General features: G+C 40.5%; 1 protein-coding gene across 2 annotated transcripts in view; it reads left to right on the forward strand.

Moving 5' to 3' along the window:
• Positions 1 to 12,596, forward strand: part of ubxn7 (UBX domain protein 7) — a 97,520-nt gene extending 84,924 nt beyond the window's left edge. Inside the window, exons 10-12 of one of the 2 annotated variants that reach the window (XR_010975935.1) lie at positions 6,704 to 6,783; positions 9,688 to 10,367; positions 12,430 to 12,596. Coding sequence is in view for 1 of the 2 variants with exons in the window: in XM_068041831.1 (XP_067897932.1) it covers positions 6,704 to 6,783; positions 9,688 to 9,849 (242 nt within the window). In the remaining variant the exon portion in view is untranslated. Of the gene's footprint in view, positions 1 to 6,703; positions 6,784 to 9,687 lie in introns of both variants that reach the window. The other variant, XM_068041831.1, reaches the window with a different exon arrangement.
• The last annotated feature ends 1,502 nt before the right edge of the window (positions 12,597 to 14,098 follow it).

Here is a 14,098-nt window from a genome sequence, read left to right on the forward strand (position 1 = left end):
GGTAATACTTAGACTTGTGGATCTCACTTCCACCCTCAGCACCTTCCTTTCTGGCATGAGGAGGAGAGCCTGGGGCCGTTACCAACTGTCCCTTCTGGTCCCCAACTACTTGCCTTCCTTTCACCTTCTATCCTTCTCGGGTTTGTAGGGGTGATGGACAAAGGGATAAACAAGCTCAAAATCATCAGCAATTTCAGCTGCCTGTCTGGCCCTTGAAACCTTCTGGTTCTCTACATAAGTTTGTATCGATGGAGAGAGTGAATTTTTAAATGCTTCCAGGAGAATTAGTTCTCTAAAGTTCTCATATGTGGCTTCCATCTTTAGTGCCCTGATCAAATTAATTTGCTTTACCCTCACACTCTATATATGACTGCCCAGCCAATCTCCAGAGATTCCGAAATTTCTGTCTGGAAACTTCTGGGACTAACTCATACGTAGCAAGAATAGCCTTTTTTTACCATCTCATAATCTATGGAAGCCTCCTCAGAAAGCATGGCATAAACTTCATGAGCTCTACCCATCAACCTGCTTTGCATAAACAGTGTCCAGCTTTCCTTTCGCCATTTCATTTGTTTGGCTCTTTTTTCAAAAGAAATGAAAAATGCCTCAATGTCCCTTTCCTTAAACTTAGGTATAAATTTAAACAGATTTTCACTGGGTTCTAGACTGGACTCGAATTCTTCCTCACCAGAATCTCCACTGGCGTCAAGACTCCGCTTTTGTCTTAGTTCCGTCTTTTTTAATTTGAATTATTTCCCCTCTCTTTTAGTCTTTCCTTCTCCTTTTCCTCAAGTTTTTTCATTGTCACTTCTTTTACAAGCTCAAATTTAAGTTTTTCTATTTCCTGTACCTGCTCAAGTTTTTTCTTAGTTTTTTTTCCTGTTGAAGCTCCAGTTGCTTCATCTGTAACTGAATTTTAGCTAATTCAACTTCACTACTTTACTTTCTCTTTCTTCCAATTTCAAATGTTGGGTTATTACTTCGATTATCTGCTTTTTTTAGCTCCTGATTTTAATTCTAACCCCAATTGTGCTGCCAATGCTATTAGCTTAACCTTGGTAAAGTTTCAGCAACTGGTGGTGTAGACTTTATTAGGCAAGAAACCTGGTTCTTTTGTTTTCCTTTTTCAACGAGTATTACCCCACTTACAATTGAATGTTGTCAGCATTGGGTTTAAATCCCGGACGGGCCCCCAATTAATATGTTAGGGCTGAGGTGGAGGATGTTAGCACTAAATTAGTGGCATTTGCAGGTTTCCACAAACATGTACAAATACTGACAACCAATGCTAAATAGAAACCGTTGGAAGGCTTTGTGTCAAGCTTCTGCAGTTAACACCACTATTGTTAAGCTTCTCATATATCCAAACATTGTCATTTACATACTAGTTGTTCAGCTGTTCTCACCTACCATTATAATCAGGATTTTTTTCAATCTCAAACATGAGCTGGAATTTTTCAGGCCCTTTGGGATGGGATTGGAGGCAAAATATTGGGATGGGACACTTTGGAATGGAAAGGGGACTGACTGCATAACTCCATGGAGAGCCAGCATGGACTCATAAGAATGTAAGAACATAAGAAATAGGAGCAGGAGTAGACCATTCAGCCCATGGATGAAAGGCCTCCTTCTGTGTTGTAAATGACTGTATGGCTTTAAGTCTTCATGCAAGAACCAGATATTCCAAGGGATAGAGAGCATGGTGGGAGGACATGCACCTTGATACAGTGAAAATGTATTTAAAGCAATTAAATTGCCAATTGAAAGCTAATTTAAGTTTTTTTTTGATGTTTCAAAAAATGTTTGGGAACCATGAAGTTTCAGAGCCTCATCAGGTATCTGGAGGAGGCCTGCAAGTGGGACATCAGTGCTGGCTTCACTCGTACCCTTCAGGTGCATTGTTAATTCAGTCCCTCACAGGTCACAACATATATTTAAATTTTCCCACTTACCTAAACAGTCAGTTAGATACTCTATTCTCCCACAGAATAAAGTGCACCAACCAGGTTTCTTTAATAAACAACTAAATTATCCATTTATTATAAACCAAGTCTTAACCAATAATGAAGTAAAACGTACACACAAATGGAAATATTAAAGCCCCTTATTTTATCCTAGCCCTCGCTCACATACATACATGCACAACCGGTTAACTGGGAAAAAACGGATTTTTGTTGACAGCTGTTACAAAGAAATAGAAGGAATAAAAAAAACACTTAGACTGAAAAGAAGGTATGGGAGTTCTTTGTTTTGGCAAGGTGTCCCAAAGGCGAATAGGTGGCTGTCAGTGGAATCTTCCTAGAACAGTTCTTCCCAGGTGATGTTGATGATCAGTCTGGGTAGGCTTCACAAAGATGCAGCACAGAAAGCTCCAGTCAGGCTTCAAAGCTGGAAGCAGCGCAATAAGGATTTTTCTTTGGTCTGATAGCAATATAGCCGTGACGGTTTCTTCAAATACAGGAGGAAATAGTAGAACTTGATGCAGGAATTCTTTAGAGATGAAGGGATTCTTCAAAAAAGGAAAGATATCAGCTGTCTTCTCCTGGCAGACACACTGCAACTCCTTCCTTATGTTTTTAGCCAAACCAATTGGCTTTTTTAACAGTTCAAAATGAAACCAACTTTTTCCAGAAACAAGTCCTATGACAACCATAAATCCTGGCCTGTCATTCCCTTGCAAACATCCTTTCAGAGTCACAAGCACACCCCTCTGCTGGGGTAATTGCAAACAGATGCTTTCCAGTAATACCTGCCCACCAGTCAACCTTCTGTTGACCTTCCCTTTTGTTTTTTAAACCACAAGGTTCAGCAATCTCCATATGACTCAATGTCCAGAATTCAACTTAAGTTCTTTAAGACATATTTTATAGAAGAAATTGAAGCAGTCTCGTAACAACATGTATTAAAATAGTCTCTAAATTAATGCTAAACTTTTACTGAACCTTGGTTGGACCACAGGTGGACTATTGTGTACAGTTCTGGTTGCGATATTCTATAAAGGATATTGAGGCACTGGAGAGCGTGCAAAAAAAAATTTAAGGATATGAACAATGACAGACAGGTAAAGACTTTCTGATTCATCTCGCCTGTTCCACATAATTGCGATACCTTTTATATCACTATATATGCAGTCCCCACCCCTCCGAAACCATGTGATCTCCTGGGAGAGGCGAAAAAATAGATTAAAAACCCAGGCCAATTTGGGTAAAAAAATCTGGATAGTTCCTCTCCGTCCCATCTAGGTGATTGAAACTAGACCAGGAGATCGCTTTAGCCCTGAGGCATCTATCTTTTGTAAGAGGTGATGTCTGTCCCAACAAGAAATGGGTCTAGCTCTTGTTTGAGGTAATTAGCGCCCATCCCACAAGACAGCAGCCTCTTCCAGAGGTCCACTGGGAAAAGAACCACCTCCTGACATCAAGTCTAGATCAACTTAAAATTGTGACTCTGGGTTCTTGGGTCATCCATAACCATTTAATTGGGACAAACTGTCAACTGGAACAGTCTATTCCTTTCATCATCTTAAACCTCAATCAGATCACCCCTGAAGCCTACACTTCTCTAAAGCGTAGAATCCTAACTCTTTTACGTTATCTTGATAACTGAAATGCTTTACATTGGGAATTAGTGTTGTGGCCCTTGTCTGCATCCTATTCGAAGCCTCGATATCACCCACCATGTGAGGAGACCAAAACTGGACACACTATTCCAACTGAGGCCTGACCAGGTTTGTACAAGGACAAAATAGTATGCCTTGTTTTATATTCAGTTGTCTTATGAATGTACGCTATTTTCTCTAGCTATCAGTTCACGCCATTGTTCATGTACCTTTACAGATATATGCACTAGAATACCCAGACCTATTTCTTTCTCCACCTTGAATGCTTTTCCCCAAAGGGTGTATAAATTTTGAGAATTTGTCCTGCCCACGTGCATAACACAGCACTTATCCAAATTATATATCATTTGCCAGTCATTAAGATGGCCTGAAGCAGACGAGCATTTTCAACAGTCCTAACATTTGCACCAACCTTAATATCATCTGCAAATCTGTTGATGTGCCTCCAACACCTACAGCCAGATCATTAATACAAATAAAGAGCAACAGTTCCAACACCAATCCCTGCAGGACATGACTGGTGACCAGTCTCCAAACAGGTCCAAATACATCTGTAATTACTTATCAGACCTGCAAGGTTATATCAATCAGGAAAGGACGAACAGCCTTGGCTCTCTTTTTTTCTCTTGAGAAGAGAAGGCTGAATGGTGATCTGATAGAGGTGTTTAAAATTATGAAAGGTTTTGATAGATTGGGCACAGAGAGAATGTTTTTACCTGTTGGGAAGAGCAAAATTTAAGGCCATCAATATGATAGTTACCAGGAAATCAAATCAGGAATTCAAAAGAAACTTCTTCACCCAGAAAGTGATGTGAATGTGGAACTTGCTACCAGAGGGAGTGTTTGAGGCACATATGTTACGACTGAGGTGGAGTAATGCACTATTAATTCAGTCCCAGTACTCCATAGGTCACAGCATATTATTAAAGTTTCCCACCTCCCAGAAAAATAGCCCAATTATTCACTTTATTTATCCCCAGAACAAAGCATGCCAAACCAGGTTTCTTTAAACAACAACAAAATTAACTATTTGTTAATAAATCAAGTTTTAAATGATAATGAGATGAATCTACATGTATGAAAAGGCTTTATAACTCCTTAATCTTCCTAACCCTCATGCACACATGTACATTTAATTACCAATGGTTAACTGAGGAAAATGGTTATATTGGCTTTACAACAGTCTCTTTGGAATAAATAAATAACTGGGTTTTAATGGTTGGTTGTATTTTCCTGGATCGGTAAGGTGTCCCAGAGTCGAATAGTTATGCCACTTGATGTCTCTCTAGGTGAAATTAATGAACAGTCTGCAGCAGGCATCACACAGATCTTTTAGCAACAGGGCTATTTAAAATTTAAAGTAGCAGTCTAACAGTAGAAACTTTGAGATTTCAGGAGCTTCCAAAAATACGAAAGTAAACAGGAATTACTCTTAGCAAAGGAGCCTTCTCTACAGAGTATAGCAATTCCTCTTTTTCTCTGGGTCTTTTCCTCTCCAGGGGTCTTTTTCTGTCTTCAGGCAGAGCACAGCCCCAACTCAAATGTAAAATTCCTTTTCTTTTTAAAGAGAAACAAGCATTCCTTCTAAGGAGAGTTCTTTTACTGGTTTGCAAACCCAGATCTCCAGCAGCAACTCCTTCAAAGTTCTTTTAACTTCATGATGAAATTAGAATCTTTCTTGATACAGGAATTATTTTTCAAGAGAAAGCGTTTTCTGGGCTGTATTCCTGGCCTATCTCCAGCAGTAACTCTTTCAGCTGCTCACAGCCTCCTGGTTGTTTCTTTCACTGTCAAAATGGAACTGCAAGTTTTTTTCAATAGGAGTCATACGACCATTGTAAAACAATCAGGTTGCTTGGATACAAATTGCCCTGCAGCCTGGACTCTTCAAACACTAACCCTCTGCAGTTATTGTCCACAGAGGGCTTTTTTCAGTCTTAAAGGCACACAGACCTCTGAGTTTAAAAAAAACGCTTATGACACATAGTATAGATGCATTTAAGCGATAACACATGAAGAAAGGAATAGTGGGTTATGCTCATAGTTAGGTAAGGAAGGATGGGAGGAGGCTTAAGTGGCACATAAAAGTTAGCATGAACAGGTTGGCCGACTTCTGTGCTGTATGTTCTATGCAATCTCTAATATCACTGGTCCTAGGAGTATTACACAATCCAATGTGCTTGCTGAAATGAGAAAAGAGGAAAATGTATTTGTGGACATCAGCTAGAAGCTCTGTAATGCAGACCCTGTCTTGATTTTTAGGGTAGATTAAAGAATCATAGAATGATACAGCACAGGAGGAAGCTATTTGGCCCATCATGATGGTACTGGCTCTTTAAAAGAGTTATCCAAGGGAAGGGAATCATCTTATACATGGCTCCCCTTGTATGTGGAGTTATACAGCGTATCTAGCGACACATATTGCTCTGCTTCTGGAAAAAGAATATTGGTACTGAGGTGGGATGGACCTTATTTGTGATTATGTAAAACAGAGTTGTAGAATTCTTCCCAACTGCTAACCTGGATAACCATGTGGTTTGTGATGAATGATTCCTAGTCAAAGAATGACAAACTGATCAAGTAAGTATTCTGTATTGGGTCTTTATTCCTATATGGATGTAAAGGATTACGAAAGATACTTGGGACCACCAAATTAATGCTCCAGTTCAACTGCATTAACTAGACTGGTGCTGGCCTCAAAATTGGTAGCATGTTGACCCTAATTGTGATGACCTATAGTAGCCATCATCTTACACTAATTTACCTTTGTGCCAGCAGAGTTTAACAGCCACTGATTCCTCGGCAATGTCACTTGCATAACACCATTGAAATGTTCCTTTTCTTTTAGTCTGCAGTGTGTTAAAGGACACATCCAGACTTGAAAGGAGTGGATCAAGAGGTCTCTGTTGACTATAAGGTTTCCTGTTACGTTCCATGTATTCCTTAAGCACAATTAGCAAACAGGAGTGGAAGTGGCTAGTATTTAGCATTGGCCCCATGTATCATACACAAACTGAATTGGCACTGTACTGATTGATATGGGTAATGAATATAATGTCATCTTGTATGTTGCTATCTTTACAGGACCAAAAGCAAGCCTGATGCTGCGATATCCAAATGGACAAAGGGAACAGATTGCACTACCAGCTCAAGCAAAACTACTGGTCAGTAGTTAGTTTGCCTAGTACCTGGCTTTGATGGGAGTTGGAGAATGGAGTAGCATATTTATACTAGCTGAACCAGAAAACATTTTAGGGGACTTGATCAACCCTTCTGACTTACTGCCACCATAGATCCTTACTGTGATGAGCTGGAGAGGTGCAGTCTCAGATAGTTTGGTGGCAATGTGATCTTTCGGTTATAAGCCCATCTTATCCGTGTTACGTGAATATACTGAAGCATCTTGTTGGTGAAACTTCAACCTCTTCTGTTTGGTTCTATCTGCTTATTAGAAATTACACTGGATCTAAGGTAGTGAGCTGACTAAGTTACACTGTAATGAGCGAGGCTGCAGAGATCAAAAGAGTCCATTCCCTATTTGTTCATTCTGCACATACCAGTGAATAGATCAGCATTGAAACTAGGGGGAACCACTGCAGCATTGTCCCTAGGATTTCAGCACACCTGATTGGTGGGTGTGTAAAATGTTCATGCCATGTCCACTTGAAGCATGGTAAAACACCCAGCTGAACAATTATTGAAGAACTTGGTTGTGCATCTCGAGCGTTTTTTGAGTTGCACAACACTAGAGTGCTAGTTCAACAATTTCAGACCATAACCTCTGCCCTAAAAGCCTGCTTGGGTATACAATTTAAACACGACCCGGGCCCGAGTCCTTTGGTTGTTTTCCCGCGCCCGACCTGACTCGGCTACCGGAGATTAATGACGCTTACTCTTACTTCCCTTTCCCTCCCTGACCAAAAGGTAGCACTGCCACTGTGTCCGACGCGACCTGAGCCCGAATGTCAGATCCGGAAGAAGGACCCGACCCGAACTCGACACATGCCGTCAGGTCCCGTTGGATAGCCATGCTCTACTCTGCCTGCATTTTGTTTCCTTTTTTTTTGCAAGTTTTGGTTTTAACTCATTTTTCTCTTGTTTTTGTTTCATTATTCTGCCATTCACACCTCTTCTAGACACATCTTTTGTTCCTTTACTTGTCCCATTACTACTCCCTTTGGCCTTGCACCATGAAACCTTTTGTCATTTAATCTCTCCTGCCCTCCACCCTATCACAGACCTTCCCTTTTATTCTTTCCCACCCTCCCCCATTTAACTTGCTTAAAACCTATTACATTTCTGACTTTTCCCAGTTCTATTGAAAGGTCATCGACCTGAAACGTTAACTCTGTTTCTCTTTCCACAGATGCTGCCTGGCCTGCTGAGAATTTTCAGCATTTTCAGTTTTTATTTCAGATTTCTAGCATCTGCAATGTTTTGCTTTTGTTCTAGTAGTTGCAGTTCTATTACTGGAGGTGTCAACAATTTGATGTAATGAGTTAAGAGCATAACACAAAAGAACATGGGCAATTGGGGATGGGTAATATATGCCAGTGATGCCCACATCCTGTGGATGAAATTAAAAATATGCTGAAAATTCATTAAAGCGTATTGGCTGAAGTGGAGATTTTCATATGGTGTACCAGCACGCTTAATGTCTCCAGTGACCCTCACTGCAGAAGGACATGTTCCTTTATGAGACTGTTGTACAGGAGAAATGCTGACTTGTGCATTTATTTTTAATAGAAATGTGCCTGCAACTTGCTGGAAGAAGGCAGCATCCAAATAACGCCATAACACTAGACAGTTAGGGGACAGTTTTATATTCCTTGCCCATAATTTATTGGAATTAGGTGAGATTGCGCAAACTCATTCATTTGGTGTAGGACTCTTGCAGCCAACAGAGAGGAATAACAGTGCACTTTGCACAAGCTGGAGGAAAGATTGACAAACACTGGGCTGTTTTGCACAATTCATTTATATCTGGCTGTAGAAGGATTGAAGATTGGGAATTGAACAATGTTGAATTATTAATTGGATGTAGTCTAGTCTTCATTTGCAAAGGCCCCTCATATCTATCCTTATTGTTGATTGGATGCAATCAGTTTCATATTTTACGCGTGCTGTAATTCCTTGTTAATTTAAACTGGATTCTTTGGACCAAAACCTTATATACAGCAGGAGCTGAGAAGTAATGGACCAAAAGGAGCAAGGCTGCTATATGGCGCCAATATTAAAAGATCAAAGTGTGTCGACCCTCCCCTATCACTCCATTTGGGCAGTAGTCCAACCACTTGTGTGTGGTTGAAATGGTTGAATTCCTTTGAAAGAATGAGAGAGCCCATACCCATGGAAGGTGATCCAGTATTGCATAACTTCCTTCTTCATGCTCCAGGTGCAAAATTCCTGCCTGACTGTCTGATTTTCAGTGCATGAAATAAATATTTTATGAAAACACTCCTCCCTGTTTGGAATGACTCAACTGCAGCATGTGTCAGTTATTGAAAACCTGACATTTGGTCAGAATGGGAGCAGTAAGGGACTGTAGCTCAACTATTTTCAAGCAATATTTCATTAAAAGTGATGCCACTTAATTCTATTTGACAATGGAGCTAATCTGAAAGGTAAACTGCATTCTCTAATAAGGAACACAATATCAAAGGTAAATAATTAGTCTAATGACTAGTAATGGTAGTGTCAGTCTCATTTCTTGATGATATGCTCAACAATGTTGGTTACATAGTGGCCATGTTGTGGACTGCGGTGTTTATACAGTCACAAGTAGATCTTTGGATGGCCATTAAGTTACTGGACAGCAAACACTAATGCAGTAACTAAATCCCTACACTGAGTTGCCTGCTGACACATGGTGGGAAAGGAGGTATGCTTGATGTCCTATTAGGGTGACATCAGGGTCATTATTAAGTAGAATTCAGGATTAACTGTGGTTATGAATGAGGTTCAGAGATTCATTGTAGAACTACATTATGGAGACAGCTGCATACCTCTGAGCAAGATTCTCTTCTGTAACGCTGTGTAATCCCTATTTTGCCTTGTTTTTCTCTCAGGCCCTGGTAAAACACATCCAGTCGAAGGGATATCCAAATGAGCGGTTTGAACTGGTTACCAACTTCCCACGCAGAAAGCTTTCCCACTTGGACTATGAAATTACACTGCAGGAAGCTGGGCTGTGTCCTCAGGAAACTGTCTTTGTGCAGGAAAGAAATTAACTTGGGAGTGCGAAAGATTTTATACAATATTGGAAGACCTGGCCGTTTGGAAATGGTGATAACCTGGCTTCAGCCTGAACAAAGAAAAATACATGTTTTCACCTTTTACTGGACCTACTGAGGCCACTGACACATGAAGAAATTTTGAGATCCACACTCATTTCTTAATACTTTTTGATTTCCAAAAGAAAGAACCCTTTTTACTGGACCAGAGAACACTGACTGTGATTTTTTTTTGGTTAATAAACACCCATCATTCTATGCTTGAGCTGTTACCTTTGACTGTGTCAAGCATCGGTACTGTTTATTTTTTTCTACAGCATCTGGTCTTGGCAATGCTCTTGAGTTGCCAATACCAAAATTCACAAGAGCACTGCTCTTTGTGATTACAGGAGGAAGCATTCCCCCACCAAGGCCAGAAGACAACACCAAACGCTGGGGAAACAGGAAATGGGATAAGACCAACTGTCGTCTGGAAAGATTTGACTTTGTCTCTTGGTAGTGTTACTTATTAGGCTGTAAGTACGTGGTAGGAATTTACTGTTGTTCACTATGATGTATCTTCAATTGCCCTAATGTCATCAGACAACCCAAGTTACAGGCCTGTGTTGAAATTCATGAACCCATACTATGGGCGGGGAAGTTTGCAACATTGTCTGGTGTTAACCTGGTGGGTCTAATATCGTAGGTGAAAAGCCTTCGATTTTACTTCAGTCTGCGCTTTGGGGAACAAAAATTGCTGTGGAATAATTGCTTTGATAGGTTATACACACCATTCCAAGAAAGTCAGCATAGTTCCTGAACAAGCTGTTTAGGGGACCCCAAGACAAATCAGGCCACCTGGCAGAAGGAATAAGTCCTATCCATAACTCCATGGAATTCCTAACATTAAGCTAAAAGGAGTATTATGTTTATCCTTAACAGCAAGATTAGCTCTGAGGGATTCTACACAGCTCTGTAATCCCATGCAGTTTTGAGAACTAAGTGATTGACGCTAGGTATAAGCACATCGATTTTTATAGAATTGTACACAGTTTCTGACTGTAAGAATTTCTTTGAGATCCTGCTCATCATTCTGATGTGTGTGATTGTAAAAGCTTTGAGGGATTGTATGAAGTATCCCAGGATCTAGTGTTCCTAACAGTAAGATCAAATAAGAGGTTTGACTTGTAGATCCATGATGCTTCATGGTAAGCTCAGGGAGATCCTACATACAGCACAAACTGTTTGAGATCTACTCAAGCTTCTGACTGTAATGGATGAAGAGAGGGAGAAGGTTGATGCACAGTTCCTGGGTTCAGAATCCCAGCATTAAAGAACCTGGAGGAATTCTCCACCACAAAGTCAGGAGGGGTGGGCTTGGGGGGTGGGGAAGGGAGCACAGAGTGGAGCATACCACATTGGGTGTGAGTGATATAGATGTATTCTGCAGGGAATGTTCAGTGTTTCACAGCTGTATTCAGTCTTTCCAACTGGCCCCAGGGTCCCTAATAGAGGACAGGAGGAATTTGACACAGTTTAATGATCGTGTCTTCTCTGGCAAAATTATATCAGTACAGTTTGGGGACCTCAGGTGCTTTTGGGAGACTTGGTATGTTCACAGTTACAGTATGAATCACATTGGGAAGGTTGTGTGTGTGTGTGTGTGCGCGCATGTGGAGGGAAGGGGGTGGGAGAATGGATTGTGTTTGGAACAGCTCGTTTATTAATGACCAAACACATCGGAGACAAATTGTTGGAAGATAAGTAACTTGGGAATGGGTTGTTTGAGGGAAGGCCGATAACAATAAGAAAAGGTGAGAGAGCATTGGGTCAGGTAACTCTAAGTGGGCTGTGTGTGAGAGCAGAGGCTGTATATGACTGGGAATGGTCTGTACTTGTCTTTCAAAGGTTAAGAGAACCATGTTGGAACAAATTGCGCTGCCATATCTAGTTGGCTGTGATGAGCAGTGTTTCATAGCAGTACTTTTTTCCAGTTTTATCCCAGTGAGGGTTTTTGATAATCCTGTGGTTATCAGCCAGGAGAGTGTGTTAAAGTAGGCTATTTACATTCCAGGCTGGACAAACGGAGTTGTGAATTGTGCTGACAGTGACCAATATTAAAGAAAGTACAAATCGGTGAAATTAAACAAGTACAAATTGAAAAATAGCCTCTTTCAGGTCCACAGACTGAATATGGAAATATTTAAAATATATAATAAACATGTTGGTGATATGACTGCACAAAGATCAGAGGTCTGCTATTCGTTTAGTCGCAAGTTGATCTACAAACTTCGATTTTGCATTCTGGTCATTTATTTTTAACATCCACTGCCTTCCTGCAATTGGGCTATAACTATCAAATTAATAAGTATGATCCTGGCCATAATTTCCATCTTGTAAGTGTCATGTGAAACTAGCATTATGTTAAAAGGATGCCGATCAGTGCTTTGAAACACTGCACCACCCAGATCCTCGACTTGATTCTTCAACCGAATCTCGACAAAATATTAAATCATGTCATGTAATGTCAGACTACTTCTTGGTTTTAATACAGCCTCAGGTATTGTTCCATATTTTTGAACTTGTATCCCTCTATAGGTTCTGCAGGCTGGCTGGGTATGATCTTGAGATCAAACAATCCCCACACAACTGACCAAGTGAATCAGTAAACTGCTGAGTAATTTGAAGAGAACATTGCAGGATTGCATCAACCAGTGTCACATTTTGTAAACCTCAATCAATAAAATTTATAGTTTGCTTTTTAACAGGAGCTTCTTAAGGTGTACTTTTTAAGCTGTACTTTTTGTGAGATAACTCTTGAAAGAATAGAGGGAATGGACTAGAGTCGAGCATGAATTGTCTCTGATTAGCAACTTACTAAAAGGGTATTACATTTTTAAGGAACTGATTCAGTTTAGATTCAAGAACATAAAAATCTGGGGCGCAATGAAAAGTCAGTTTATTCAGTCCTATTTAGTGCAGCTAATTGACCCAATCTCCAACTGCAAATTATATGGATGTGGTCTGATTGCTTCAGCCATCATATGACCTGGAACCTCTGAAGCATGAACCAGTCACCAGTCATTGTTTCCTGTTCTCTTCGAATTGTAACTTCCCTACCATGTTATCCAGCTCTTGCCCTAATGTGATATTCTTTTCCAGTGACGCTCACATCCTGTGAATGAACAAAAAAAGTGGCCGATGGTGAAATAAGTGATAAAAAGGAAATTTCTAGGTTAGTTAGGCTAAAGGAATGCACAGCACCAGGCACCCACGAGATACATGCTAGAAATTATATTTCAGTGCTCTATCAACATTCAAGACTAAATTAATGGGTGAACGAAACGGGTGGGTATGTCTATCTGTGGGCAATCATATAACTTATGATTGATAATTTGTTTCATTTTTGTATGTGAGGGATCTTGCTATATGCAAATTGACTATCCTTCACTGAGTTATAAGTGCAATGTAAATGCATACTCATTCACCTGTTCTTGCACAGTGGTGAGGCTCCATTTAAGGGGCAACAGCTGTTAAGGGAGGTACTGGAGCTCAAATTTATCTTAGATGCAGCTACCAAGAACCAGTCATCTCCTATAAGCGTGTGTTGCCCTTTTTTCAATACCACTGCTGCGGTGTTAAAGTGCCATCTTTCAGGTAAGAAGATCCCATCTGCCTTGACAGGTGGATGCAAAGAGGTGTCTGGTGCTATTTCGAGAGCAGAGTTTTTCTCCTGGTGTCCTGGCCAATATTCCTATCCCAAACAACATAGCAAGGGAGATTTTCCACTCTAACACAGACTGGAGGTGCTTATAAGGAAATGTGGTGCATCCAGCATATGATCTCCAGCCATCAATTATAGTTCATGGACAATCAAGGGCTGGGAGTGTGTCATTGACCAATATTTTATTTTTTTATTTTATTTTATTTAGAGATACAGCACTGAAACAGGCCCTTCGGCTCACCGAGTCTGTGCTGACCTTCAACCACGCATTTTATACTAATCCTACACTAATTCCATATTCCTACCACATTCCCACCTGTCCCTATATTTCTCTACCACCTACCTATACTAGGGGCAATTTACCTATCAACCTGCAAGTCTTTGTCATGTGGGAGGAAAGCGGAGCACCCGGAGGAAACCCACGCAGACACAGGGAGAAGTGGCACTTGCAGGAGCACCAAAGTAGAAAGGTGCTTCTCTTAGATGGCCATCACAACAACTTTTATTTATATGGTCCCTCCAATAAAACCCCCCAAGGTGCTT

The sequence above is a fragment of the Heterodontus francisci genome, chromosome 11, assembly GCF_036365525.1.
Source record: "Heterodontus francisci isolate sHetFra1 chromosome 11, sHetFra1.hap1, whole genome shotgun sequence".
Taxonomy (NCBI): Eukaryota; Metazoa; Chordata; class Chondrichthyes; order Heterodontiformes; family Heterodontidae; genus Heterodontus; species Heterodontus francisci.